Below are 27,493 nucleotides of genomic sequence, written 5' to 3'. Positions count from 1 at the left end.
ATTATGTTTAATTTTGTTCCCCAGCAAAAGATAATAAATTTAAGTAGTAACATCACAATAAAATATTTAATTATTCAGGAGCAGTTCAAGATGCACTGGAATTAGCTGCCTCTTACGTGTCTTCATTTAGGTGGTAAGAGATGCTATTGAGTAGCCTGGGCATTCTTAAGCTTAAGATCTGATGTGAGATCTCAACCCCCCTGTCACCTGGGAACAGGTCCCCACCACAGGGAGCTTGCCTTGGGTAGTGGGCAGGTGAGGACTTGAGGTTTGGTATGAGGTGACTCAATGGACATGAATTTGAGCAAACTCTGGGAGACAGTGAAGGACAGGGAAGCTTGGCGTCCTGCAGTCCGTGGGGTTGCAAAGAGTTGGGCATAACTTAGACACTGGACAACAATTCTTGATTCATTCTCAGTCTGTTGAATCTCTGCTGAGTGCCAGCTATGTTGTTAATAGAGTTCTGGGCCTTGGGGTGCCAACATTGAACAAGTAGATAAGTGTCTCCCCTCATGAAACTTATGTGAGGGATAGCATAAAATCCACGCTTCTCTTAGCCTGGACCTCTCCGTGAGCTGTCCCCAGCCTGCTTCTCAGAGTTCATCCCGTGACACCCTCCTCCTTGGTCACTGTGCTGCTCCTTTTTTGCTGTTTCTTGAACACAGCTAACTCCTTCCTACTTCATGTGCTATGCATCTGTTCCTCCACCTGTCTAGAATTTGGTTCCCTCCTCATGTCTTTGTGAAGTTCCTTCCAATCATTAAGCTCTCTGATTAAAAGAGCCCTGTTCTGACCACTTTTCTTTAAAAACCCCAAACCCAGTTATTCTTATTTTTAAATTTTTTAATTGTAATTTTATTGGCTTACAGTGTTGTGGGTAATTGCAGGTGTACAACAAAGTGATTCAGTTATACATATATTCATTCTTTTTTAGATTCTTTTCTCATGTGGGTTATCATAGAATATTGAGTTCTCTGTGCTGTCCAGTAGGTTAGGTCTTTGTTGGTTATCCTTTTTTTTTTTTTGGTTACAGCTCAGAGTTTTATTTGGTAAATGGAGGATAGTATACCCCCTGCTAAGGTGTGAGGATGGGCCAAGCCCAAAGGAGAAGCTGGTTGTCTATCTTATATGTTATGGTGAATAACATATGGTGAACTAACCATAGGTTATGGTGAGTGTGTGTGTGTGTGTGTGTGTGTGTGTGTTCACCCAAAATTCCAGACTTATCCCTCCCCGACACATTTACCTGTTGGTAACCAACCATAAGTTTGTTTTTGATATCTGTAAGTCTGTTTCTGTTTTGTTCATTTGTATCTTTAAAAAAAAATGAGATTCCACATGTGAATGATACCATATGATATTTATCTTTCTCTGTCTGACTTTACTCAGTATGATGATTTCTAGGTCCCTCCACATTGCTGCAAATGTCACTATTTCATTCTTTTTTTTAAATGGCTGAGTAATATTTCATTGTGTATACGTACAACATCTTTATCCATTCCTCTGACAGTGGACATTTAGGTTGCTTCCGTGTCTTGGCTATTGTAAAGAGTGCTGCAGTGAAGCCTGGGGTGAATGTTACCTTTTGAATTATGGTTTTCTCTGGATTTGTGCCCATGAGTAGGATTATTGGATCATATGGTAGTTCTGTTTTCAGTTTTTAAGGAATCTCCATGCTGTTCTCCACAGTGGTTGTACCAGTTTACATTTCTACCAGCAGTGCAGGAGGGTTTCCTTTTCTCCAGTATTTATTGTCTATAGGCTTGTTGGTGATGGCCATCCTGGCTGGTATGAATTGATAACCTCATGATATTTTTGACTTGCATTTCTCTAATGAATAGCCATCTGTTTGTCTTCTTTGGAAAAACATCTATTTATATCTTTTTCCCATTTGATTGAGTTGTTTGTTTTTCTGATGTATGGTTACATGAACTATTTGTATATTTTGGACATTAATCCCTTGTTGCTCCCTTCATTTGCAAATATTATCTCCCATTCTGTGGGTTGTCTTTTCATTTTGTTCATGGTTAACTTTACTGTGCTTAAGCCCTTAAGTTTGATTAGGTCCCATTTGTTTATTTTTGTTTTTATTTTCATTACTCTAGAAGCTAGATCCCAAAAGGTAATGCTGAAATTAATATCAAAGAGCGTTCTGCTTTCCTGTATGAGTTTTACAGTGTCTGGCCATACATTTAGGTCTTTGATCCATTTTGAGTTTATTTTTGTGTAAGGTGTTAGAGAATGTTCTAATTTCATTCTTTTACACATAGCTGTCCAGTGTTCCCAGCACCACTTGTTGAGGAGACTGCCTTTTCTCCTTTGTATATTCTTGCCTCCCTTGTCGTAGATTGGTTGGCCCTGGGTGGATGAGTCTACCTCTGGGCTGTCTGTCCTGTTCACTGATCTGCATTTCTGTCTTTGTACCCATACTGCCTCATCTTGGTGACTGTAGCTTGTAGTATAGTCTGAAATCAGCGAGTCTGACTTCTTCACTTCATTTTTCTTTCTCAGTACCATTTGGCTATTTGGAGTCTTTTGTGTCTCCATATAAGTTAAAAATTGTTTTTTTGTTCTAGTTCTGTGAGAAATGTCATTGGAAATTTGAAAGGGATTGCACTGAATCTGTCAAAGCTATATGGTTTTGCCAGTAGTCATGTATGGATGTGAGAGCTGGACTGAGCACTGAAGAATTGATGCTTTTGAACTGTGGTGTTGGAGAAGACTCTTGGGAGTCCATTGGACAGCAAAGAAATCCAAGCAGTCCATCCTAAAGGAAATCGGTCCTGAATATTCATTAGAAAGACTGATGCTGAAGCTGAAACTCCAGTACTTTGACCGCCTGATGTGAAGAACTGACTTATTTGAAAAGATCCTGATGCTGGGAAAGGTTGAAGGTGGGAGGAGAACAGAGGATGAGATGGTTGGATGGTTTGATGGCATCACCGACTCAATGGAAATGAGTTTGAGTAAACTGTGGGAGTTGGTGGTGGACAGGGAGGCCTGGCATCCTGCAGTCCATGGAGTTGCAAAGAGTCGGACATGACTGAGTGACTGAACTGAACTGCATTGAATCTGTAGAATGCCTTGGGTTGTGTAGTCATTTTGACAATACTGATTCTTCCGATCCAGCTTTGATCTTATATGAATTTGCTAAAAGGGTTTGAGGAGATGATGTTACAGAGGAGGACTGAAGTAAAGAAGACCCACGCAGGTGATAATTATTTGTGCATGGTAGCTTCTGCTGGTGTGTTAACGTTTTCTCTTGAAGGATGAGGAAGTCGTTATTGAAGCAGTGAGAAATACATTAAAATTTTTGAACTTGGTTCCTGGCTCAGCTTAAAATACATTCCCCAGCTTCCCCAACCCCCTTTAAATATCAACGTCATTACCTTGAGGACAGCTGCCTTGGACAGGGACGGCTGAGGCTCTTGGAGGCCACAGAAGCAATCAACCTACTTAACATGCACCAGTCAGCCTTTGTGAAATATCACCCCTGATGCTGGGTGCTTATCTTTTATGGAACAGCTTGCAAATCCTAATTGTTTTAAACTGGCTCTGAGGAAAAGAGACTTGAGAATCAATAAATTACAGCTCTCATACATACAAATGTGCATCATTATAATGAAGACAGTCTGATGGCTCTTTGGGTCAAATAACAAAAGAGGTGGACTTGAGTTTGTAGACTCATTGCCAGTCCTCTTATTGCAGGGTTGAAATTACAGGGCTGAATGCAGTTTTTATTCTCTCACAATATTCAGGTTTGCATATGGGCATTTGTTTTTGATGGATAGATCCTCAGTGGGAGCGAACTGATGAGGGGTTCATTACTTGCTCTGGTGGCCGTATGTCTTCTTTATAAGGTTCATTAAGGCAGAAGCAACAATATTTATGCCTTTAAATACTGATGTGTTGGGAACAGCCAAATAAACTATTCCAAGAATGGTGCCATCTGTTTTCAGACCCAGAGCTTTCTCTGTGACTCTGGAGATTTCACCCAAGGTCACCCATCTTAGATCTCTCTAGAGTCTCGGGAGAAGCTCAGCATCTGAAAAGCAGACAGCGTGAGTAGTCCTGCTTTCTCGTCAGGGATAAATTGTGCCCAGAGGTGGTAAGCTACAGAGAGCATTCAGTGCTCTCTGGTGGCTCAGATGGCACAGAGTCCACCTGCAGTGCAGGAGACCTGGGCTCCATCCCTGGGGTAGGAAGATCCCCTGGAGGAGGAGATGGCAACCCACTCCAGTACTCTTGCCTAGAGAATCCCATGGACAGAGGAGCCTGGCAGGCTATAATCCATGGGGTCACAAAGAGTTGGACACGTCTGAGTGACTTCATTTTCTTTCTTTCTCCAGTTAAAGGAGATGCCTGTCACACATTTAATCAGGATTTAGGTGCTTCAGCTCCTTTAAATTGTTCTTTAATCATTCTTCAAATTTAGCAATTCTTTCTTCTTTTGTCTACAAACATCATGCTGAGATTTCTCATGCTAATGAGAATGAATTTCTAATCCACCTGAACTTTTTTTCTTTTAATTCTTTAAAAATAATGAAGATTTTTTTTTTCTTGAGCATGCTAGGTGTTTAAATTCTTCTTTGGAATTCAAATTGCAGTAGTGATTATTATTCATGAACTGCTTTAAGTTTGTTTTATTTAAACACATTTTCCAGGTTATCAGTCTGTTCTTAATCTGCTATCTCTGAAGGGAATCTTTTTATTTATTTATTTATTTTTAAGCATTGTATTTTCTTTTTCTTTCTGATTATTCAATCATTGTAGAAAATTCAGGAAGTATAGGGATGTTTAAAGAGTAGAAATCGACTATAAACTTAACGTGGTAAATATACTTTTATTTTCTTCTTTCTTTGTCATCATCCTTTCCTGTTCCTCTAAATGTGTATGCGTGCGTGTGTGTGAAGTAGCTTCAGTCATGTCTCTTTCCAACCCTGTGGACCATAGCCTGCCAGGCTCCTCTGTCCAAGGGATTCTCCAGGCCAGAATATGGAGTGGGTTGTCATGCCCTCCCCAAAGGGATCTTCCCAGTCCAGGGATTGACCCTGCTTCTCTTATGTCCCCTACATCGGCAGGCAGATTCTTTACCACTGGTGCCACCTCGGAAGCCCCTGAATGTGTCTACTGACAATTTATATTCATATACAGACATCATGTAGTGTTTATTACAAAATTGGGATTCATGCTTTTATCCCTCGTGTTGCTATTAAATATCTCCAGAAACTGGGTTTTAATGTCTGTGTACTATTCCATTACATGGATGTACTGTATTTTAACTTTTCTCTTATGATTTGAAATTTAAGTGCTTTTTATTTTCCCTGTTAGATGGTTGTGATATTTGTTCTCAGCAGATATTCTTATATATAAATTTCTGTATGTACCCCAATGATTCTGCTAGGAGACACTTTGGAAGTTGTTGGTAGGTCAGAGGTACCAACTGTTTTTGATACATATTGCCTGCTGACATCCAGACAATTTGTATCAACTTACACATATCTATTAGTACTACATAGGAATGTTCCTTCGGCTACAACCTGGCTAACATAGACATAATCATTTAGAGGAAAACAATGGGCTATAAAAGCATCTCACTGATAATTTATATTTCTTAGGTTATTAGAACAGTTTTGCATGGCCATAAATATGTATACATATATATATTTTTAATGTGACTGCTCTCAGTATGCTTTTATCAACCTGGACTGAGTCTAATGCTTTGGGTATGAACTCACTGGGGAGAAGATTTCCAGAGTCCTAAAAAATCTTATTTTCATTAATGCCAGTGATACTAGGATAAACAATACTTTTTGAAAACTCTTTAATTGTATAAAATAGTAATGGTCCTTGAAGAGTGTAGCATTGGCACTTACTGTTTTGTGCTTCTCCCTCAGTTATCTTAAAGCACTCTTGGAACTATCTTCGTGGCCTTTTATATGTTGGTTCAATCTCTGGGTGGGGAAGATCCCCTGGAAAAGGAAATGGCAACCCACTCCAGTATTCTTGCCTGGAGAGTCGTATGGACAGAGGAGCCTGGCTGGGACAGTCTCCTGGAGAAGATAGTCCATGGGGTCGCAAGGAGCTGGACCCGGCTGAGTGACTGACACTTTTTTCTGATAGTGGGGCAGCAGCCTTCTGGCGACTCTCGAGGCCACTCCTTTCTCATGTGTCTCTCTCTTCCTCCATCAGCTCCACGTCTGGGGAGTGGGAGTGTTGACTGTTAGTAGACTGACATCATCTTTTGGTAAGGTTGGCACTCTGCCACTGTACCTGCCTTCTGCATTTTGACACTTGGGTTCAGATGCTCTGTTAGCTATGAGAGGTGTGGTCGACCTTTTGAATTGTTGGTAGTAGGTGTAGACAGTGCTAAGTTTTTTTTTTTTTTATCAACTGAAATACTAGTTGAATTTCTATTTTTTAATTATAATCAGATTCTTTAATGTCTTTAATGTTTTAAATTCAACACTTACGACATTTATGTAACTAAAATTCTTTCATATGCTATAGAAGCAAATGTTTCATATGCTGTAAAATGATATAAAAATCTTCACCTATATCTCACCTTGAATCTTGATATTTCTACAGGAGTTCCATCAGATGCAGGAGTTTGTACATCTTTTATTGCTCAACGTAATTGAAATTAAAAGCTGAGGACTTTGTGAACTAGTGAAATTCATGCTGAAAAGTGTGATTTTATCTTATTAAAAGTATATAGTCCTTAATAGGGGTAAGTGAGAGGTCTTTGTGTGTGTGTGTGTGTATGTGACAATTACACAGTTAAGCTAACGCTGTTTGTATGATTTTGACAACAATACTATATGTATGAGCAGCTAATGCAGCTATGATTTTCTGTTTTAGATTCAGATACCCCATATCTTTACTTGTTAATATTTTTTCAACTAATTACAGTGTGTGTTCCACTAAGAAAGACTGCGAGGTACATATGTACCTGTGGTTCAGTTCAGTTCAGTCACTCAGTCATGTCTGACTCTTTGCGACCTCATGAGTCGCAGCACGCCAGGCCTCCCTGTCCATCACCAACTCCCAGAGTTTACTCAAACTCATGACCATCGAGTCGGTTTTGCCATCCAGCCATCTCATCTTCTGTCGTCGCCTTCTCCTCCTGCCCCCAGTCCCTCCCAGCATCAGGGTCTTTTCCAATGAGTCAGCTCTTCGCATGAGGTGGCCAAAGTATTGGAGTTTCAGCTTCAGCATCAGTCCTTCCAATGAACACCCACCTATGTACCTATGGTAAAAATATAAGAGTGAGATGTGGAGAGTTGAACACAAAATTATCCAGTAGTTAACCCGGGGATTGGGGTGGTGGAGCAGTGGGAGTAGTCGGGTGAGGATAGGGTGGGAGGTCGCGTGCATGCAAGCTTGACTGCATCCGATTCTGTAGCCCCATGGACAGGCTTCCCCGCCAGGTTCCTCTGTCCATGGGATTTTTCAAGAACACTGGAGTAGGTTGCCATTTCCTTCTCTAGTGGATCTTCCCAACCCAGGGATCGAACCCATGTCTCCTACACTGCCAGGAGGATTCTTTATCACTGTGCCAATACTAGGACTTTATTTATAGTGTTCTAAATATTGGGTAATATAGTGTTCTGAATATTGGTCAAAAAGTTTGTTCAGATTTTTCTGTACCAGCTAATGGAAAAACCCGAATACATTTTTTGGCCAACCTAATATTTTATTCAAAATATTAGAAACACATGTGTCAGAATGGGAAATAATAATATTAAGAATATACTCTTAAAAATAATAGGGAAATAGATGATAGGAGTGGAAGAAGCATAATAGAAAATAGAAATAGAAAATAATAATAATATTCTGGTAGTAGATACATGCTTGCTTACTATCTTAGTCTCTGTACTATTTTATATTTTACACATTTTCCCCAAATTATTTAAAAAAACAAAATTTTCAGTTTTCACTCTTTGTAGTCAAGTTGATACTCAAATAGCTCATTAGATGACTCTGAATATGCCATTTACATTCATTGACATTGCGTGCATGCTAAGTTGTTACATTTGTGTCTGACTCTATGCCACCCCATGGACGGTAGCCCACCAGGGTCTTCTGTCCCTGGGATTTCCCAGGCAAGAACACTAGAGTAGGTTGCTGTGCCCACCTCCAGTGGATCTTCCCAACCCAGGAATTGAGCCCGCGTCTCTTATGTCTCCCTGTATTTACAGGCGGCTTCTTTACCACTAGCATCATCTGGGAAGCTCCCTCTCCCTTGATTGACATTATGTATAGATAACTGATTATTATTACAATTTTGATATTAAAAAAAAATCAGGTTGTCTCAAAGATGGCTATCTTGTTTCTTGCTCTCACCAACAGCCATTATGGTTAAAATCTGATTTTTCAGTGCTATCTATTTATTCTGCCTGGTAATATCTTAATTCCAGTTTAGTTTCCAGAATTATGACTGGTTAAAATCAAACTTATTCTTTCAGATACAGAATTCTTACAGATCCAGGCATAATTATTATTTTCCATCATATAAGAGAAGGAATAAGGACATAAAAGCCTTTTTACTCTGAGGCCAGAGGTTTGATTTGTTTTATTATATGCAGCATAGATATGTCACTGTTTTTTTTCTTTCTTAAGTGACTAATAGAGATTTCATATTGCTACTTGCTTCCCACTCTCCCTCCCTTTGGTATTTTTTTATGCTTAAATGAAATGACAGGGCATTGAGGAGGCTGCAGACACATGTGAACCATGGCCTGATGCTACCTTTAATGCTTTTTCGTAACTGTTAAGACTGTTCACAAGTAGTGTTTAGGAGACAGCAGAGCAGAGTGGAATGGAGAGAACACTGAAGGGGAAGAAGCCTGGCCGAACCCTAGGTCCGCTTTCTGGGTCTGTTACTTGTAATCAGTCTGGAGTTTGACTTATTACTTAACATCTCCCCCTTCAGCATCCTTTTAGGCTAACTGCCCATTTTAGTAAGTTATTATGGGAATTAAATTGGATTGTCTCTGTGAGCATTTATAGAGTACCTGGCATTGTAGCAGGCTCTCAGAAAATGTTGATTTTTTTTCCCACTGTTTTCACCGAAGGAGAGTGTTGGAAAGTCCTCTAACTTACAGTAAACGATTTTAGGTCAAGTGGCATAGATTTGTGGGTGTGCTCACATGTGTGCACGGGTGTGCAGAGACACACAAGTGATTTCCTAAGTCTAAAGGTGAAGTTCTATTTAAGATTTCTTTTTAAGTTTATTCTTTTGGACTTGAAACAAGTGTGATCCTGCAAAAGTGTTGCCATAGAGTTGCATCAGCCTTTGTTTCTTGTTCATGTTTCCTGACTTCGGAGGGAGCTACATTGTTGGCCCTGTGCCTTTATACTTGTAGACAGGAGAAGGGGGGTGAGAACTGAGGAAAGAGGTGAGGAGGGAAGTTGAGAGGCCTGGGCAGAGGAGAGGCTGGGGTCTAACAGCTGTTCTCCAGCACTGTCTCAGATGATTCGAAAAAGTTGGATGTTCTGTTGATTTCTTTTTTCTGATGCTACAAGGTCAGACTGTATTTCACTATGAAAAGCCTGAACTCATAGCAAGCTTCTTCGCTTATCTTTTTTATTTAGTTTAATATTTTAAAAACATGAATGCTTTCATTAAATGTGCTACAATCTATACATATTTAGCAAATTCCCTCTGTCCCTTTGGCTTTAGATGTATGGGCATACACTTCCCAGATTCAAAAGATCCAAAAGTTTCAGAATATTCTAGATTATTAAAGAGAGGTTTCCTCATACTGTTTTTAAAATGCCAGAAAACTGGCCATATAGATTTTAGGAGGATTGTACCAATTAATGTTAAAATAAAGGTCATTAACTCTCTGTTAAGCAGAAAATGAAATTATTGCAATACTCAAACTGTCACTTTTGATAATTGAATTTTCTCTGATGTTTCTTTGTTACAAATATATTTCGTTTCTTCAATTCCTATAAAAATTTTCTGAAATTTTGAGATTGTCTTGCATGAAATACTTTTCTTTTGCATTAGATTGAATATTGAGGTAAGAATTAGAAGAAAGTATATTTAGAGATGTTTCTACTTAGGAGATTATATTCAGGCTGCTTGGCCTTCTGTTTTGGTGGAGATGTTGAAGATGCCATCTTCTCACATATTTGTTATCATGGAATTTGTACTTCTGTGATGGTATTTAATTTGACTATAATTTAAATTAAGTTTTATGAGAGTGTTTGCTGTACAGTAAATGGAATTCTCTTATTTTAGTTTATTCTATGTGTGTTGTATTTTTATTTAAAGATACACATGTCCTCATAGCTTAGCAGAATGGAAGTCAGGTGGATATTGAGACCTGCTGGTCCTACTTTAGAGAATATCTGTGGTTTTTTTTTTTTTTTTCCTTTCATTGTAGAGATACTAATCCATTGGTAGGGTTATATGAGATACTGTATTTTTGGAAAATTTAGGAGCTTTGAACAAAACTAAGTGATTATTATTATTTGGAGTTGTAAATATCTGAGGAATTGCTCATAAAGCAGAAAAGACAAAGGAGAGAGAGTTGCACGTGGAAATGACTTGTGTTTTCAAGCTGTGTGTTAGAGATTATGATATGGTGAAAGACTAAGGTAATAAATACTTAAGATCAAAAAGCAAATAAACGTTAAAATAATCTCCTATTTCTCTGCTCTTTATCATTTGATTGACCTTGACCTGGATTTATTTTTAAGGATTTTTGTACATCAATGGCAGAATCCTCCAGCGATTCAGACCACTTCCGCTCTCGTGACCGACTGAGTCGATGGGCTGCCGGTTCAGTACACAGGGAAGTTCGACATCGTCCTGCTGTGGGTGTCACGGAGAAGGTCAACACGATCACCAGCACTTTACAGGTCAGTGTAGCGGTAGCAGCATGTGGTAGGTTTTAACTAGGGTAAGTGAAGAAATGGCTTAAGTCTGTGTATTAGTTTTTTATGCCAAAGTAACAAGTTACCATAAAACTGTTGTCTAAAAAACCTAGAAATTTATTTTCTTATAGTTCTGAAGGTCAAAATCTGACAGTGGTCTCATTGGGCTAAAAGCAAGATATCAGGAGGTCTGCATTCCTTTCTGGAGGCCCTAGGGAAATATCTGTTCCTTTTCCAGCCTTTTCTAGAGGCTGCCAAAATTCCTGGTCCTACAGCCCCTCCCTTACTCTTCAAAGCCATAAGGGTGGGTTGGACCCTTCTTACATCATGTTACTATGCTTCCCTCTAAGGCTCCTTGTGAGTACCTTGGGTCCACCCCATAGTCCAGGATAATCTTCCTGTCTCAAGGTCCTTAATTTAGTTATATCTGCAAAATCCCTGTTGCCATATAAGGGAACATATACACAGGTTTGAGAGATTAGGACCTAGACATTTTGGGGACCATTATTCTGCCTAACACAGTCAGTAAAGATACTTGAAATATCTGATAGGTTGTGGAAATGTCTTGGGATAAAGTAGTATTTTCAAGTACTTAAAATACTGTGGGATTGAAGCCAGTAGGAATTACCATAGTTTAGCTTCTTGTGGACATGTGTCTTTAGAGAAGTTGTTCCTATTTTGGGTCAGTAAATTATTCATGGATGAATGATAATGAGATGCCATTTTTTATTTAGAGGCTAGTTTTTGACAGTGTTTGGAAATTTGAGTGCACATTTTATATGCCCTCCATAGAAAAGGTTTTGATAATGAAGTGGGGGAAGGGTATCATGTTGGGGAAAAAGAAAACTCAAATAGAATTATTTTTTTCCTATCCTTTAATCTGTTACTTCTGTTTTGCCTGAATAACCATGGATTTTGGCTTTCAATTGGTTTGAGTTATTATGCTTAGATAAAAAGAGGCTAATTTCTGGTGGAAAAACCATAATATGCTTTAAAACTCAGAAACCTCTTTTGAAACTTATTTAAATTAACATAATATTGGGTTTTTGCAGTGCAGATTCTTGTACTTTTCCACTAATGAAACATATTAATAAGTATATATTTTTGAAAAATGCCTTCATTCACCTTTGAGGTGAGACCTAGCAAATTTTATGGAAACCATTTTTATTGTAATTAGAAACAAATTTGTTTATAGATAAAAGTTAAAGGCTACTTTGTTTTCTTTTCTCTTAATCGAGTTCTAAGGTAAGTAATTGAAATAACATTGATCCTAGTGATTTGCTTGTCTTGAACGCAATCTATTACATTTTTCTCAGGATTTCTCTTCTATAAAGACGGGGTGAAGAAGTGTACAAATTGTTGAGGTGCACAAATTGATGATGAGGATTCTTATCCAATTTATGGTTTTGTTTCCAGCTTGTTACGGAGCCTTGGATAAGGACTGAAATCATTTGCTTCAGATTTCACATGAGTAAATTGCAGATGGACTTGAGTTTCTTTATCAGTGTTAATAAGATAAATTAACACTTTATCAGTGTTAATAAGATCAGTGTTATTATACTTCATATTTCATATTTATGAAGTATATTGATGTCCAACTTAATTACTGTATCAGTTGTACCTTTTGCAAACAGTTGACCTGGTTCTTCGATATACTGCTAAGATTGGGGGAAACATCATTTGGAGCAATTAATAAAGCCCACTTTTTTTTTAGGACACCAGTCGGAACCTGCGACAAGTCGACCAGATGCTTGGACATTATCGAGAGTATAGTAATGGACAGGCGGGGGCTATTGAACATGTAAGAATGTTTACAAATGTTTGCATTTTCTCTAACCCACCTTTTTGGAAGTTTAGTTGTTGAGTATGGATATGAGATAAAGGAGATGACCATCATGAATAGCTTTAGCTTTTTGACTGGTTTATTATTTTGTAGTTTAAATTTAGGTTAGCTTGTCAGATGGTTTGCCAACTAGTATATATAGATTAGATTCTATTGAATTTGAAAGCTTTATTTATTAATTTTTTTTGGCTGTGCCACATGACATGTAGGATTTGTTCCCTGATGAAGAGCAAACCACTGCAGTGGAAGCATGGAGTCTTAACCACTGGACTGCCAGGGAAGTCTGCATTTGAAAGCTTTAAATCAGAGGGGGGAAGAATTCAGGATAGGAACTAAACTGAAACTTACTAAACTTGGACCATGAGTATTCCTCATGGGGAATTAAGAATTTTAAGGATGGTTTAATTTAGTAAGACAAGCTCACTATTAAATAAATATTAAAACTCCATAGCCCTTTTTAGTGCTACTCCAAAGAGGTAACTGTTGTGACAGCTTCTTGTATATCTTTCCAAACATTTTCTATGCATGCGTAAGCATACTTGTAATTGCTTTGAAAACTGTAAAAATGTAAAAAATGTTATTTATCTTTTGTATAACAAGTGTTATGTAACTTTAATTCATTTAATGTATATCATTTTTCATATGACACAGTAGCTCTTCCTCATTCTTTTGAAGAGTTATAATATTCCATAGTATAGATGTATTTAGGTTATTGTTTGTTATTATAAACAGTGCAGCTGTGACCGTTACTGTACACATTTGTTGTGTATAATCATGTGTGATTCTTGGAAGTATAGAGTTCCTGGGTTAAAGGACATGTGCAATTAAAATTTCTCCAGACATTTCAAAATGCCCTTTCAAGTACATGCCAATGTATACACATGGGGATTTAATATAATTCACATGGTGATGGAAGCCGGAAAGATACCGCAGAATTCTGGGATAAAATGAAAATTCTTATTTGTTTGTTTGATTTTGGCCATGCCATGTAGCTTGTGGGATTTTAATTCCCAGACAAGAAATTGAACCTGGTCTCTAGACAAGTGAAAGTGTGAAGTCTTAAACACTGGGCCACCACAGAATTCCCTAAAATGAATATTTTCTATTAATATTTTGCTAGTTCCATCTCTTATTTCCTTCTTTTGAAATTCGCTAACTCATCTTCTGTAAACTCTTGGGAAACCAATTAAATTTATTCCTTCATGTTTCTAATTATGAGTATCTAAGATGACAGGTATTACATGTGTGCTGTAAAATTGATTATTTTATATATATCTGTGCTGTACTGAGTTGTCACTTAAGTTTCAAGCTTAATTGATTATTTATTTTCTTTTTACAAAGCAGAAATGTAGTCATCTCATTTGCTTGTAAATGGAGGCTAATTGCTTGAGTGCAGGGAACATATTTTCTCTCGTAAGGTTTTTTTACTACTTTCATTTAGAAAGTAAACTTGGACTTTTTTGCATCTACCAGATTTTTACAATTTATGATGTATCTGCAGATGGAGCCATAGACTTTATATATTTGAGTAGCTCATGAAATGTTTTTGATTTAATTACCTTATTAATAATGGTAGTTAAGTTTTTGCTCCATAATTTATTAGTAAAAAATTAAAAACATTAACTAGTGGCAGAGAACTAACCTACTTTGAAAGGGAGAATATTAGATGAATTTCCCTTGGATTGAGTTATTGGGAAATAAATCTATGTATTAGAAAAACTTCTGTATGGGTAAGCTTTTAAAACACAGAATGGGTTCTACTAGAATTGGGAGGCCTAGAATTGAATAATGCTGATTTCTGGGGGAATGGGTTTATACATGAGAAGTAAACTCAATAGGTATTTCACTTCCATCTGAATTACCCGTACATAAAATGTAGAGCCACTCATATTTAAAATAGGACATAGGAGAACAAGATTCTTTTACTTTGCACATGTGCCAAGTTGCTTTGGTTATGTCCGACTCTGCAACCCTATGGACTGTAGCCCGCCAGGCTCCTCTGTCCATGGGATTCTCCAGGCTAGAAAATTGGAGCGGGTTGCCATTTCCTCCTCTAGGAGATCTTCCAGACTCAGGGATCGAACCCATATCTCTCATGTCTCCTGTATTGGCAGGCAGGTTCTTTACCACTAGCACTAGCTGGGAAGCCCTCCTTTTATTTTAGGCCATTCTTTGTCTGGTCTGGAGTCTCCTCCTTAGTTTCTCCAAATTCTTGTTCTGTTCAAGTAGTTGGTTCTCAGTGATTACCCAGTCACCCTCAGCATACCAGAGGGGGATATCTCTCATTGCTTTATGTTACATTCCCTAGATGGAGCAATGATTTCTACTCTACCACCTGTAAGTTACCTGGGGCACACCTGCCTTAATCTATGGGGAGATGTGCAACTCAGAGTGTTTCTCACAAGTCAGTCTGATGGGCTTCTCAGTATAAATTGCTTTCCTAGCATTAAAATATTTACTGTTATGAAATATATCAGTTAAAATGAACATAACCTAAAAATGAGTATTTGTAACATGCTCACTATCAAGTGATTCATCTGAATTTTTCTATTTGTCTTCTTTAAGTCTTGTAAGTACATGATAGTGTTGTCCTGTATTTTTTAACATTTTAATCATTGTGTGTTCTGGTTAGGAAGGGACTCTGGAAGTTGATTTTTGTTTTTTGTTTCTTTTTGAGCCTGGGCTCCAGCTCATGCAAGTTCTCTTGCTGCGGAGCCTACTTATTTTCCAACATTGTGTAGCAGATTAATTCATTTTGAAATTATTATTATTATTTTATTGAGGTATAGTCAATTTATAATATTGTATTAGTTTCTGGTATACAGCAAAGTGACTCAGTTATACACATATATTTATTAATATTCTTTTCCATTATTGTTTATTATAGGATATAGGATATTGAATATAATTCCCTGTGCTAAACAGTAAGACCCTGCTTATCTATTTTATATATAATAACTTGTGTCTGCTAATCTCAAACACCTAATTTATCCTCCACCTACCCTCTTTCTCCTTTAGTAACCATAGTTTCTTTTCTATATCTATGAGTCTGTTTCTGTTTTGTAAATAACTTTGCTTGTGTCATATTTAATTTTACACATATAAGTGATATCATACTTGTCTTCTTCTTTCTGGCTACTTCACTTAGTATGATAATCTCTATACCCATCCATATTGCTGCAAATGGCATTACTTCATTTTTAATGGCTGAGTAGTATTCCATTGTATATATGTATATACCACATTTTTATCCATTCATCTGTTGACATTTAGGTTACTTCCATGTCTTGTCGGTTGAAAATAGTGCAGCTATGAACTTTGGGATGTATGCATTTTTTTGAATTAGTATTTTTTCCAGATATATGCCCAGGGGTGGATTGCTGGATCTTATGGCAATTTTTAGTTTTTCAAGGAACATCCATATCCTTTTCCATAGTGCTGCACCAGTTTACATTCCCACCAGCAGTGTAGGGGGGCTCCTTCTCCACACCCTCAATGACGTTTATTATTTGTAGGCTTTTGATGATGGCCATTCTAACTTGCCTGAGGTGATACCTCATTGTAATTTTTTTGCATTTCTCTAGTAATTAGTGATGTTGAGTATCTTTTCATGTGCCTATTGACCATCTGTATGTCTTTGGAGAAATGTCGATTTAGGTGTTTTGCCCCTTTTTTTGACTGGATGTTTGTTGTTGTCGCTGTTATTGAGTTGTATCAGCTGTTTATCTACTTCTGCTTTATTGACTGTGCCAAAGTCTTTGACTGTGGATCACAACAAACTGTGGAAAGTCTTAAAGAGATGGGAATACTAGACCACCTTACCTACCTCCTGAGAAATCTGTATGCAGGTTACGAAGCAACAGTTGGAACCAGACATGAAACAATGGACTGGTTCCAAATTGGGAAAGAGTACGTCAGGGCTATATATTGTCACTGTGCTTATTTAACTTATATTCAGAGTACATCATGTGAAATGCTGGGCTGGATGAAGCACAAGATGGAATCAAATTTCTGGGAGAAACATCAATAACCTTAGATATGCAGATGACACCACCCTTATTGCAGAAAGCGAACAGGAACTAAAGAACCTCTTGATGAAAGTGAAAGAGGAGAGTGAAAAAACTGGCTTAAAACTCAGCATTCAAAAAACTAAAATCATGGCATCTGGTCCCATCACTTCTTGGCAAATAGATGGGGAAACAATGGAAAGATTGAGAGACTATTTTCTTGGGCTCCCAAATCGCTGCAGATGATGACTGCAGTCATGAAATTAAAAGATGCTTGCCCCTTGAAAGAAAAGCTATGACCAACCTAGACAGCATATTAATAGAGACACTACTTTGCCAACAAAGGTCCAACTAGTCAAAGCAGTGGTTTTTCCAGTAGTCATGTATGGATGTGAGAGTTAGACCATAAAGAAGACTGAGTGTGGAAACATTGATACTTTCGACCTGTGGTGTTGGAGAAGACTCTGGAGAGTCCCTCGGACTGCAAGGAGATCCATCCAGTCCATCCTAAAGGATATCAGTCCTGGGTGTTCATTGGAAGGACTGATGCTGAAGTTGAAACTCCAGTACTCTGGCCACCTGATGCGAAGAGATGACTCATTTGAAAAGACCCTGATGCTGAGAAAGATTAAAGGTGGGAGGAGAAGGGGATGACAGAGGATGAGATGGTTGGATGGTATCACCGAGTTGATGGACATGAGTTTGTGCAAGCTCTGGGAGTTGGTGATGGACAGGGAATCCTGGCATGTTGCAGTCCATGGGGTTGCAATGAGTTGGACATGACAGCGACTGAACTGAACTGTACTGAGCTGTTTATTTTGGAAATCCTTTGTTGGTCTCATTATTTGGAAATATTTTCTCCCATTTTGTAGGTTGTCCTTTTGTTTTACTTATGGTTTCCTTTGCTGTGCAAAAGCTTATAAATTTGAAAAGTCTCATTGTTTATTTTTGCTTTTGTTTCTATTGCCTTGGTTGACTGACCTAAGAAAACATTGCTGTGATTTATGTTGGAACAGATTTTACATGTGTTCTCTTTTGGGAGTTCTGTGGTGTTGTGTCTTATATTTAAATCTTTAAGCCATTGAGTTTATTTTGTGTATGGCGTGAGGAGTGTTCTAACTTGATTGCTTTACATGCGACTTTCCAGTCTTCCCAACGCTGTTTGCTGTTGTGTCAAAGGAGGCTGGGTATGACTCTGGGTATGGGGGTTTATTTCTGGGCTCTCTGCTCTGTTCCATTGACTCATATGTCTTTTTTTCTTTTTCTTTTTTAACCAATATCATGCTGCTTGGTTACTGTAGCTTTTTGTAGTATTGTCTGAAGTCTGGGAGGGTTATACTTCCAGCTTTGTTCTTTTTCCTCAGGACCACTTTGGTAATTCTGGGTTTTTTATGGTTCCATATAAATTTTAGGATTATTTGTTCTAGTTGTGTGAATAATGTCATGGGTAATTTGATGGGATTTGTATTAAACCTGTAGATTGCTTTCAGTTGTATGGCCATTTTAACCATATTAATTATTTCAGTCCAAGAGCGTGGGATATCTTTCCGTTTCTTTGTCATCTTCAGTTCTTTTATCAATGTTTCATAGTTCTCAGCATATAAATCTTTCACCTCCTTATTCAGGTTTATTCCTAAGTATTTCTTTGTTTTGGATGTGATTTTATTTTTTAAAATTTTATTTATTTTTGACTGGGGTCTTTGTTGCTGTGTGGGATTTCTCTGGATGGGGGAGTGAGGGCTACTCTCTAGTTACACAGCGTGGGCTTTTCATTGCGGTGGTTTCTTTTGTTGCAGAGCATTGGCTTTAGGGTGCGTGGAGTTTTTATCATGAGTGGATGTTGAGTTTTGGGTAATCCATTTTCACCAGTGTTCAACTGTTAAAAGAATTTTCTCCATGTTAAATATCCATTGTCTGATTAAAATTAGCGTTTCTCTTTTAAAATGTAAGAGATTTCCTAGGAAATGAGGTCAGCTGTTTTGCTCTAGGCAAGATAAGAACTTTTATTATTAACTTAGATTTATAAATGATACTAATGCTAAATCTCAGGAAATGGATATAAGTGATATATAGTTTACCTTTGAACAACACAGAGGTTGAAACTCTGACCTTCCATGCAGTTGAAAGTTTGTGTATAACTTGTAATATTGGCCCTTGGTGTCTGACTTTGCTCCCTATATGAAGTTCTCCATATTTACAGTTCTGTGTTCATGGATTCAGCCAACCTTGGATTGTGCGATGCTGTGCTATTTACTACTGAAAAAAATCTGCATATAAATAGACGAGTGTAGTTCACACCTGTGTTGTTCAAAGGTCAACTGTATATGAACTTATATATTTATTTTATTGAGATTTAGTTTTGTGAACATAATTTGTCAGTGAGTGAGGGACAATATAAATATTCAGTGCAGTGTTTTCCTCCTGAGAATGATCTCTTCAAACAAGAGAGTTGTGGGAATGATTTCTGTTGGTTTTCGAAGGGTCAAGAGTAATGTTGAGTCAATTTCTGGACTACTTTTTCTTGAAATGTACATGATTTTGCTATTGTTTTCTTGAATCTTTATTCCAATGCTAAGTGTAATTCTTTGCTTATTATATGTGAAGGTCTTGCTCTATGAAGAGTTGAGCAGTGTTAGAGGATCGGCAATGGGTATGTGGTGTTTCATAGGAAAACAGCACTTGCCTCTTTGGGAATTTCTGCATAAGTTTAGTTTACAGGCTCTTTCTTTGTTTCTTTTTCTTTTTTTTTGGTAGAAGCTCATTTAATTGTTTCAGTAGTCCTACTAGGTAGATGCTGTTGGGGCACGGAATGGTCACTCAGTTGCCCACAGTCTCACAGTAAGTCAGTGACAGAGCCAAGGATAGGATACTATCACCAAATCCAGCACCAGGGTTTGTTCCTGTCATTCATGTGTGGTTACCTACGTTTTCATGATGCTGTGAATTGTTTTTTTCTGAAATTTGGGATTTTGGATTAAAAGTTTGAAGGGTTATATAATTTGCATTGATAAACTAGATTTTGAAGGTTATCTTAACTGTTTAAAGATCCAAAGCCCATCGTCACACAAGTAATTAAGGTTACATCTGGTACAGTGTCCAGAATGAGAGTTAGATGGAACAAATGTGGAAACAGAATGGGAGGGTGTCTGGTGCTGAGCTTGGATTGGCATTGAAGGCTTGTCAAAGCTGGCAGTTCTGGCTGCCACTTAAGGCAATGTGGTGGATTCTGCAAGTTTCTTTCCCCCTTCTTCCTAAGTGATAACTGTTGATTTTTTTTTTTCTAACTAGCCTTTCTTGTAGCCATTGCAGCCAACAAGCCATATTAAGTTGGATGATATGATTTAGGATCTTTGGGCTCAGTGAACTTTATGATCTTAAGGAGGTGTCATCCTGTGTTATTTCTCATGCTATAAATTTTTTGGGAAGTCTGAGAACATTTGGTTCAAAAAGAACCTATGTTATGAAAGTGTTAGTTGCTCAGTCATGTCTGACTCTTTGCAACCCCATGGACTGTAGCCTGCTAGGCTCCTCTGTCCATGGAATTCTTTGGGTAAAAATACTGGAGTGGGTTACCATGCCCTCCTCCAGGGGATCTTCCCAACCCAGGGATCTAACGCGGGTCTCCTGCATAGCAGACAGATTCTTTACCATCTGAGCCACCAGGGAAGCTCTAGAAGACTTATGGCAAAATTTTATTTGCAAGTTTACTGGGAAGATTTGGAATATATTGTACTCCTGTGTTAAATAGCGCAATTGAATTGCTAGTGTTTAGGTTATTTCTAGGACTGTATGTTACTATTTATGAGAGAATGGTTCTGTTTTTTATGTTAATGTTATAGAAATGGAATGCCCTTAAGGAATGTTCAACATAGAAAGTTAATACATTCTGCAGTAGAAGTTTGGACTGTAGCTGATGAGGCTGAAGTAGTTAATACTCCATATAAAGGAAAGATACAGTTCTCTTAATTCAAATCATTAGATTCACTAAGTACATTTTTAAGATAAAGATTAGTTAAAATATAGTAACATCAAATTAGACCTTAGAGACATGTATTAATAGGTCATTTTTCTTCAAATTAAGTACTCTGATTTAAATTTCCCTTTGGGAATCATAGACTGTTACCATCTGGCATATGGACTTTGGAAAAATTTGAATGTTACGTAACAAAGTCCAGGTTTTTCTTCTTTTTCATGGGTTTCAGTTGTCAGATATACCTAGTGACAGCCCAGAAGGACAATGTTAGATTTTTGGAGCCAGCCACAAGCCACCTGTAATAGTCCAGAGCCGAAAGTACTCATGCTTTTCTCTCTGGCTGCATTCTGATAATTGCCCTGAAGGTGAGAAGAACTTTCCCAACTTTTAACAACATTAGTGTTAAGTAGTAGGAGTCTCTGGATAAAAAATTGTAATGGAACAAATGAATTCTGTTAGAACCCTCTTTTTGTAAATATATTTCAGATCTTAGGAGTTAGCTTCTTAGACCCTTACATTTAAAATTTTATTGCCAAGTTTCCCATGAAACTACTAGACAGAATTTTTTACAAAATTTTGCTTTGAAACTAGTGGAAAACTAGACTTTGGAGACTTGTTATTGAATCCTGAACTTGTTCCACTAGAAACCATTTCAGTGATTTTGGTCAAGTTATTAAACCTTTCTGAACTTGAGTTTAATCATCTGAAAAATGAGCATAATTATATATGCCTTATAGAACTAACGTTTATTGAAGTAGTCATGCTGTTTTAGACTCTTGTTAAACCTTTATGTTCTTGTTACTTCTTTAATTTATCAAGTAATCCCTATCTTCAAGTGTTGGCTATGTTCTTAATATAGTACTTGGTATATTAGGCATGGCTTCCCTGGTGGGTCAGTGGTAAAGAACCAGTCTGCCAAGGCAGGAGATGTGAGTTCGATCCCTGGGTCGGGAAGATCCTGTGGAGAAGGAAATGGCAACCCTCTCCAGTATCCTTGCCTGTGAAATCCCATGGACAGAGGAGCCTGGTGGGCTGCAGTCCATGGGGTCGCAAGAGTCGGACACGACTGAGGGACTAAATCACCACAGCACGTTATAGGCGCTCAGTACTGGTGCTGTGCTTTCCTTGGGTTCATTGGGTCTGACTGAAGTTTCTTTTGTATATTATCGTGACTGTAAACAACATAATGTGTTATAACAATCACAGTGATAAGTGTACCTGATTATTTTGACTTCAAAGTATATGCTAAATAGGCAGCCTATGTAATATTGCTTTTGCCCCCATGATTGTATTGCCTGTCCACCCAAAATACAATAAGGTACTATTAAAAGTACATTCCATTTTTCATACATGCTTATTTAATAACATTAGAAATATTTATGGAAGTATTTTTAAAAAAGTAAAAGCTGTGGTTAGAATATATGTGCTGTATGGGCTTTGAATATATGAGGTTTCATTTAAAAATAAAATAGTTAAATAAAGGGAATTTCTAAATTTCAAAAGCATATGCATACGCAGAGAGGTTAGGGATAGCAGTCAGAGATAATGATCTTTTTGATAAATGAGAAAGATAGCAGCAACCATTTAAAAATTACATTTCAGCAACAGATGGTGGGACTAGAAAAATACGGAATCCATAAATTTGCACTCTAGTTTTATAAAATGCCCCACCTCCTCCACCTCTTCTTTCTGTCCTCCTCCTTCTCTTTGTTCTAGGGTTAACAGTAGAAGGTAAACAGGCTGTAAGGGATCAAAGAGCTGATAAAATTAACTCTACAACCAATCTATTTTGAGTCTGTTGCCAGATCAACCTTGACATTCTCTGGAGAAACAGGCAGTGAAGGAAAGTCAAGTAGAAAGCACTTAATTGCTGTGCCCACGGCTGTCATTATTATGTTGGCCAAAATTTTTGACATCACCTCCTCTCTGCCTCTACTTCTGCCCTGGATTTTGCCAAGTTGACCTTACACTTGTAAATCAAGTACTTCATTTTTTTTTTTTTTAATGTCAGCATTATAGATATGCAGCATGAGCTGCCTCTGTAGTTACCAGTGCTATATTCATTGTGAATGTTTGCTAAGTACTGACTTTACTGTTAGGTGAAGCCAGGGTAAATGGTTAGATGAAATATTCACATGTTTCTAGTTTCTACTCAACCATGCAGCCAAGTGGATGCAGTTACCTGTACATGACCAGATTTGCATGCATTTCTGTATAATCTGTGTTAGGGGATGTGTGTTTTCCTAGTATGAAAATAAAGGATAATTCGGAGTAAGACAGCATTTGAAGAAACTAAATAGGATCTTTAATGGTTTCTAAAATTTAAGCCTACTTTGAATTGCAACGGGCTTCCGTTGTGGCTCAGCTGGCAAAGAATTCGCCTGCAGTGTAGGAGACCTGGGTTCGATCCCTGGCTTGGGAAGATCCCCTGGAGAAGGGAAAGCCTACCCACTCCAGTATTCTGGCCTGGAGAATTCCATGGACCATATAGTCCATGGGGTCGCAAAGAGTTGGACATGACTGAGCAACTTTCACTTCACTTGAATTGCAACATTTAGAATTTTTATCAAGGTCATTGTTGACTTTTTTTTTAACTTATGTTTTTCATTTGTATGTAAGCTAATTATTTGAATATTTGTTACCTATTTTGTTTATGTGTGAGTAATCACTGTTCCTATTTTTGTTTTATTCCTACTTTATTATGGAAATTCCTCTTTGTGAAAGTAATGGTAGATAATTTTTTCTCCCCTCTCGTTCAATGAGCTTATTTTTGTTGAGAATGTGAGTATCTGAGATACACTGCTTATTAGTATCAATAACTATAAATTGACCAAGGAAGTTTATCCATGTGGTTCTTTGCCTTTTCTCATCTTGTCTTACTGAGGGCAAATTTTACTTAATATGATTTATTTCATAGGCATTTTTGATACTGTGTGTGGAGTTGGTGCCTAGTTTCTTAGATGTTTACTGTTGCTTGGAAACCTTACCTTCCCAAAGACTGGTCAGGAGGTTTGCTATTAATGAATTTTGGAAACTCAGTATATATATATATATATATATGTTTTTCACTGAAAGGAACAGACCAGAGTCCCAGTCCCAGGTGAGGTGAAGTTTAGGGTAACTCTTCCCCTGAATACAGCTGCAACACCTTTACTGAATGCATGGAGTAGCTTTTTCAGGACTCTGAAAAGTAAAGACAGTCCTTGTTGCATGGTTTTGATGTGCATGAATTTCATTACCCCTATGTGATCAAAATCACACCCGTCCTTAAACAGCACAATTCAAATTTCAACTAACACAGCATTGTATCAATGATGAGTAACTGCGAAACAGGAGAGGCTGCGCTGCAGCTGCCCAGGCCAGACATCGCTGTGTAAGGACGAGCCCTGCTTTGCTTCCCTGCTATTCCAGTGACAAGCCTTGCTGTTTATAAAAATAATAATAATAGAGGAGTTGGTCAAAAAGGTGAAAGTGTTGCAAAGAAATGAAAATTGATAATGCTAAAGTGAAATTTGAATTATATTATGGAGGAGTTACACGTGGGTTATAAAGATACAGGGAGGGTGGTGGGAAGGAATAGTTAGGGAGTTTGAGATTGACATATACACACTGCTATTAATATATTTAAAATAGTTAACCAACAAGGACCTACTGTATAGCACAGGAAATTCTGCTCAATGTTATTAACAACCTAAGTGGGAAAATAACTTGAAAAACAATGGATACGTGTATGTGTATAACTGAATCTCTTTGCTGATAACTGAATCTCTTCGCTGTACACCTGAAACTGCACACATTGTTAATCAACTATACTCCAATATAAAATAAAAAATTAGAAAGAAATAGCCGAGAGTGAGAATAGTGACAGCTTTGCTGTTTAAAAGTCTGTAGATAGTATACTGTATTGGTCTTTATCTTTCTGGCTTACTTCACTCTGTATAATGGGCTCCAGTTTCATCCATCTCATTAGAACTGATTCAAATGAATTCTTTTTTAACGGCTGACTAATATTCCATGGTGTATATGTACCACAGCTTCCTTATCCATTCATCTGCTGATGGGCATCTAGGTTGCTTCCATGTCCTGGCAATTATAAACAGTGATGGGATGAACATTGGGGTGCACGTGTCTCTTTCAGATCTGGTTTCCTCGGTGTGTATGCCCAGGAGTGGGATTGCTGGGTCATATGGCAGTTCTATTTCCAGTTTTTTAAGGAATCTCCACACTGTTCTCCATAGTGGCTGTACCAGTTTGCATTCCCACCAACAGTGTAAGAGGGTTCCCTTTTCTCCACACCCTCTCCAGCATTTATTGCTTGTAGACTTTTGGATAGTAGCCATCCTGACTGGCGTGTAATGGTACCTCATATGGTTTTGATTTGCATTTCTCTGATAATGAGTGATGTTGAGCATCTTTTCATGTGTTTGTTAGCCATCTGTATGTCTTCTTTGGAGAAATGTCTGTTTAGTTCTTTGGCCCATTTTTTGATTGGGTCGTTTATTTTTCTGGAATTGAGCTGCAGGAGTTGCTTGTATATTTTTGAAATCAATCCTTTGTCTGTTGCTTCATTTGCTATTATTTTCTCCCATTCTGAGGGCTGTGTTTTCACCTTGCTTATAGTTTCCTTTGTTGTGCAAAATCTTTTAAGTTTAATTAGGTCCCATTTGTTTATTTTTGCTTTTATTTCCAATATTCTGGTAGGTGGGTCATATATATGGAATTTAAAAAGATGGTAACGGTAACCCTACATGCAAAACAGAAAAAGAGACACAGATGTACAGAACAGACTTTGGGACTCTGTGGGAGAAGGGGAGGGTGGGATGTTCTGAGAGATCAGCATTGAAACAAGTATACTATCAAGGCTGAAACAGACCACCAGCCCAGTTTGGATGCATGAGACAAGTGCTCAGGGCTGGTGCACTGGGAAAACCCAGAGGGATGGGACAGGGAGGGAGGTGGGAGGGGAAATCGGGATGGGGAACATATGTAAATCTATGGCTGATTCATGTCAGTGTATGGCAATAACACTGCAATATTGTAAAGTAAATAGCTTTCAAGTAATAAAAATAAATGAAACTATAAAAAAAATTTTTAAAAAAGGAAAAAAAAGAACTTTTCTTTAAAGGGTTTTGAAAATGAACAGCAACAAAAAAGAGTCTATAGATATACAACCGGAGGAATTCAGTGAGTCATCTTTAGGGAATGATATTTTTCTGAAGAGTTTCTCTGAATTAAAACATCCCATTTCTTCACTCATGTTTGCTCTTATGTTCAGCATCTGTAATCATCACAATGAAAACTGCTGTTTACTGGACAAACCAGTCTTCCCTAGGCATTGCTCTAATTATTCTACATACATTATCTTATTTCATCCTCAAAATAAAGTGTTAATCTGTGAAATGGGTCAACAGGAGCAGATGCAGAAGTAGTATAATTGAGGCAAGTACGGGCTTTCTTCTGATTCTTCTGAATCATGATGTTTTTAATGATTGCACCCCTTATATGGAGTGCCGACTGCTGCCTCAGTGATTTCTCTTATATTTGATTTGGAGTATACGCAGTCTTTCTCAGTTTTATATATATATATGCTATATGTATATGTATATATATATATATTTACTTATTTCAATTCACTGAGCTTGACTTATATTTTGTCTCAAATTAGACCTTCAAATAGAGACATCAGAGGCCTTTCAGAGATCTTGATGAGAGTTTTTAAAATTTGCTCTTTTATTGTTAACCTGAAAGCTTATAATTTATTTACTCCTTTCAAAAATGATGAGTTATTTCCCTAGCATTCTCTGCTACTGCTGCTAAGTCACTTAAGTCGTGTCCAACTCTGTGCAGCCCCATAGATGGCAGCCCACCAGGCTCCCCCGTCCCTGGGATTTTCCAGGCAAGAACACTGGAGTGGGTTGCCATTTCCTTCTCCAATGCATGAAAGTGAAAAATGAAAGTGAAGTCGCTCAGTTGTGTCCAACTCTTAGTGACCTCATGGATTGCAGCCTACCAGGCTCCTCTGTCCATGGGATTTTCCAGGCAAGAAAATCTGGAGTGGGGTGCCATTGCCTTCTCCGCTAGCATTCTCTACTGGTGACCAATGATGGTGTTTTTTTTTTTTTTTTCTTTTTGAGTATCATTAACTTACGAACTTAGGCATATTGGAACAGCTTTATTCCATTGTAGTTAATATCTTTATTGATGCCCAAATTATTTCATTTATCATTAGAGAGAGATTTTTCAATTTGAATTCTTTGTTTAAAAGCATGTCCTAACAATTTGAATGAACTACCTTGTAAACAAGTATTGCCATTCAATTTCAGTGGCTGGTTTTATTTTTATTTCTACTGGGTCAATTCAGTTCAGTCACTCAGTTGTATCTGACTCTTTCCGACCCCATGGACTGCAGCGTTCCAGGCTTCCCTGTCCATCAACAACTCCCAGAGCTTACTCAGACTTATGTCCATAGAGTCGGTGATGCCATCCAACCATCTTATCCTCTGTCGTCCCCTTCTCCTCCTGCCTTCAATCTTTCCCAGCATCAGGGTCTTATTCCAGTAAGTCAGTTCTTCACGTCAGGTGGCCAAAGTATTGCCATTTCAGCTTCAGCATCAGTCCTTCCAATGAATATTTTGGACTGATGTCCTTTAGGATGGATTGGTTGGATATCCTTGCAGTCCAAGGGACTCTTGAGAGTCTTCTTCAACATCACAGTTCAAAAGCATTAATTCTTCAGTGCTCATCTTTCTTTACAGTTCAACTCTCACATCTATATCTGAC

The 27,493-nt window shown here is 37.8% G+C and overlaps 1 protein-coding gene across 5 annotated transcripts in view; it reads left to right on the top strand.

Annotated features, from left to right (window-relative positions):
- Positions 1-27,493, top strand: part of CEP128 (centrosomal protein 128) — a 452,993-nt gene that overhangs the window by 11,206 nt on the left and 414,294 nt on the right. For 4 of the 5 annotated variants that reach the window (XM_065941397.1, XM_065941396.1, XM_065941392.1 and 1 more), the window contains 2 exons: positions 10,714-10,875; positions 12,605-12,691. In XM_065941397.1, the coding sequence (XP_065797469.1) occupies positions 10,729-10,875; positions 12,605-12,691 (234 nt within the window). In that variant the 5' untranslated portion in view covers positions 10,714-10,728. Of the gene's footprint in view, positions 1-6,644; positions 6,711-10,713; positions 10,876-12,604; positions 12,692-27,493 lie in introns of those variants that run through there. The other variant, XM_065941394.1, reaches the window with a different exon arrangement.

Source organism: Muntiacus reevesi, chromosome 7 (genome assembly GCF_963930625.1).
Source record: "Muntiacus reevesi chromosome 7, mMunRee1.1, whole genome shotgun sequence".
In the NCBI taxonomy this organism is placed as follows: Eukaryota; Metazoa; Chordata; class Mammalia; order Artiodactyla; family Cervidae; genus Muntiacus; species Muntiacus reevesi.
The sequence above is the reverse complement of the archived record's forward strand: the minus strand, read 5'-3'. Positions and strand labels throughout refer to the sequence as shown.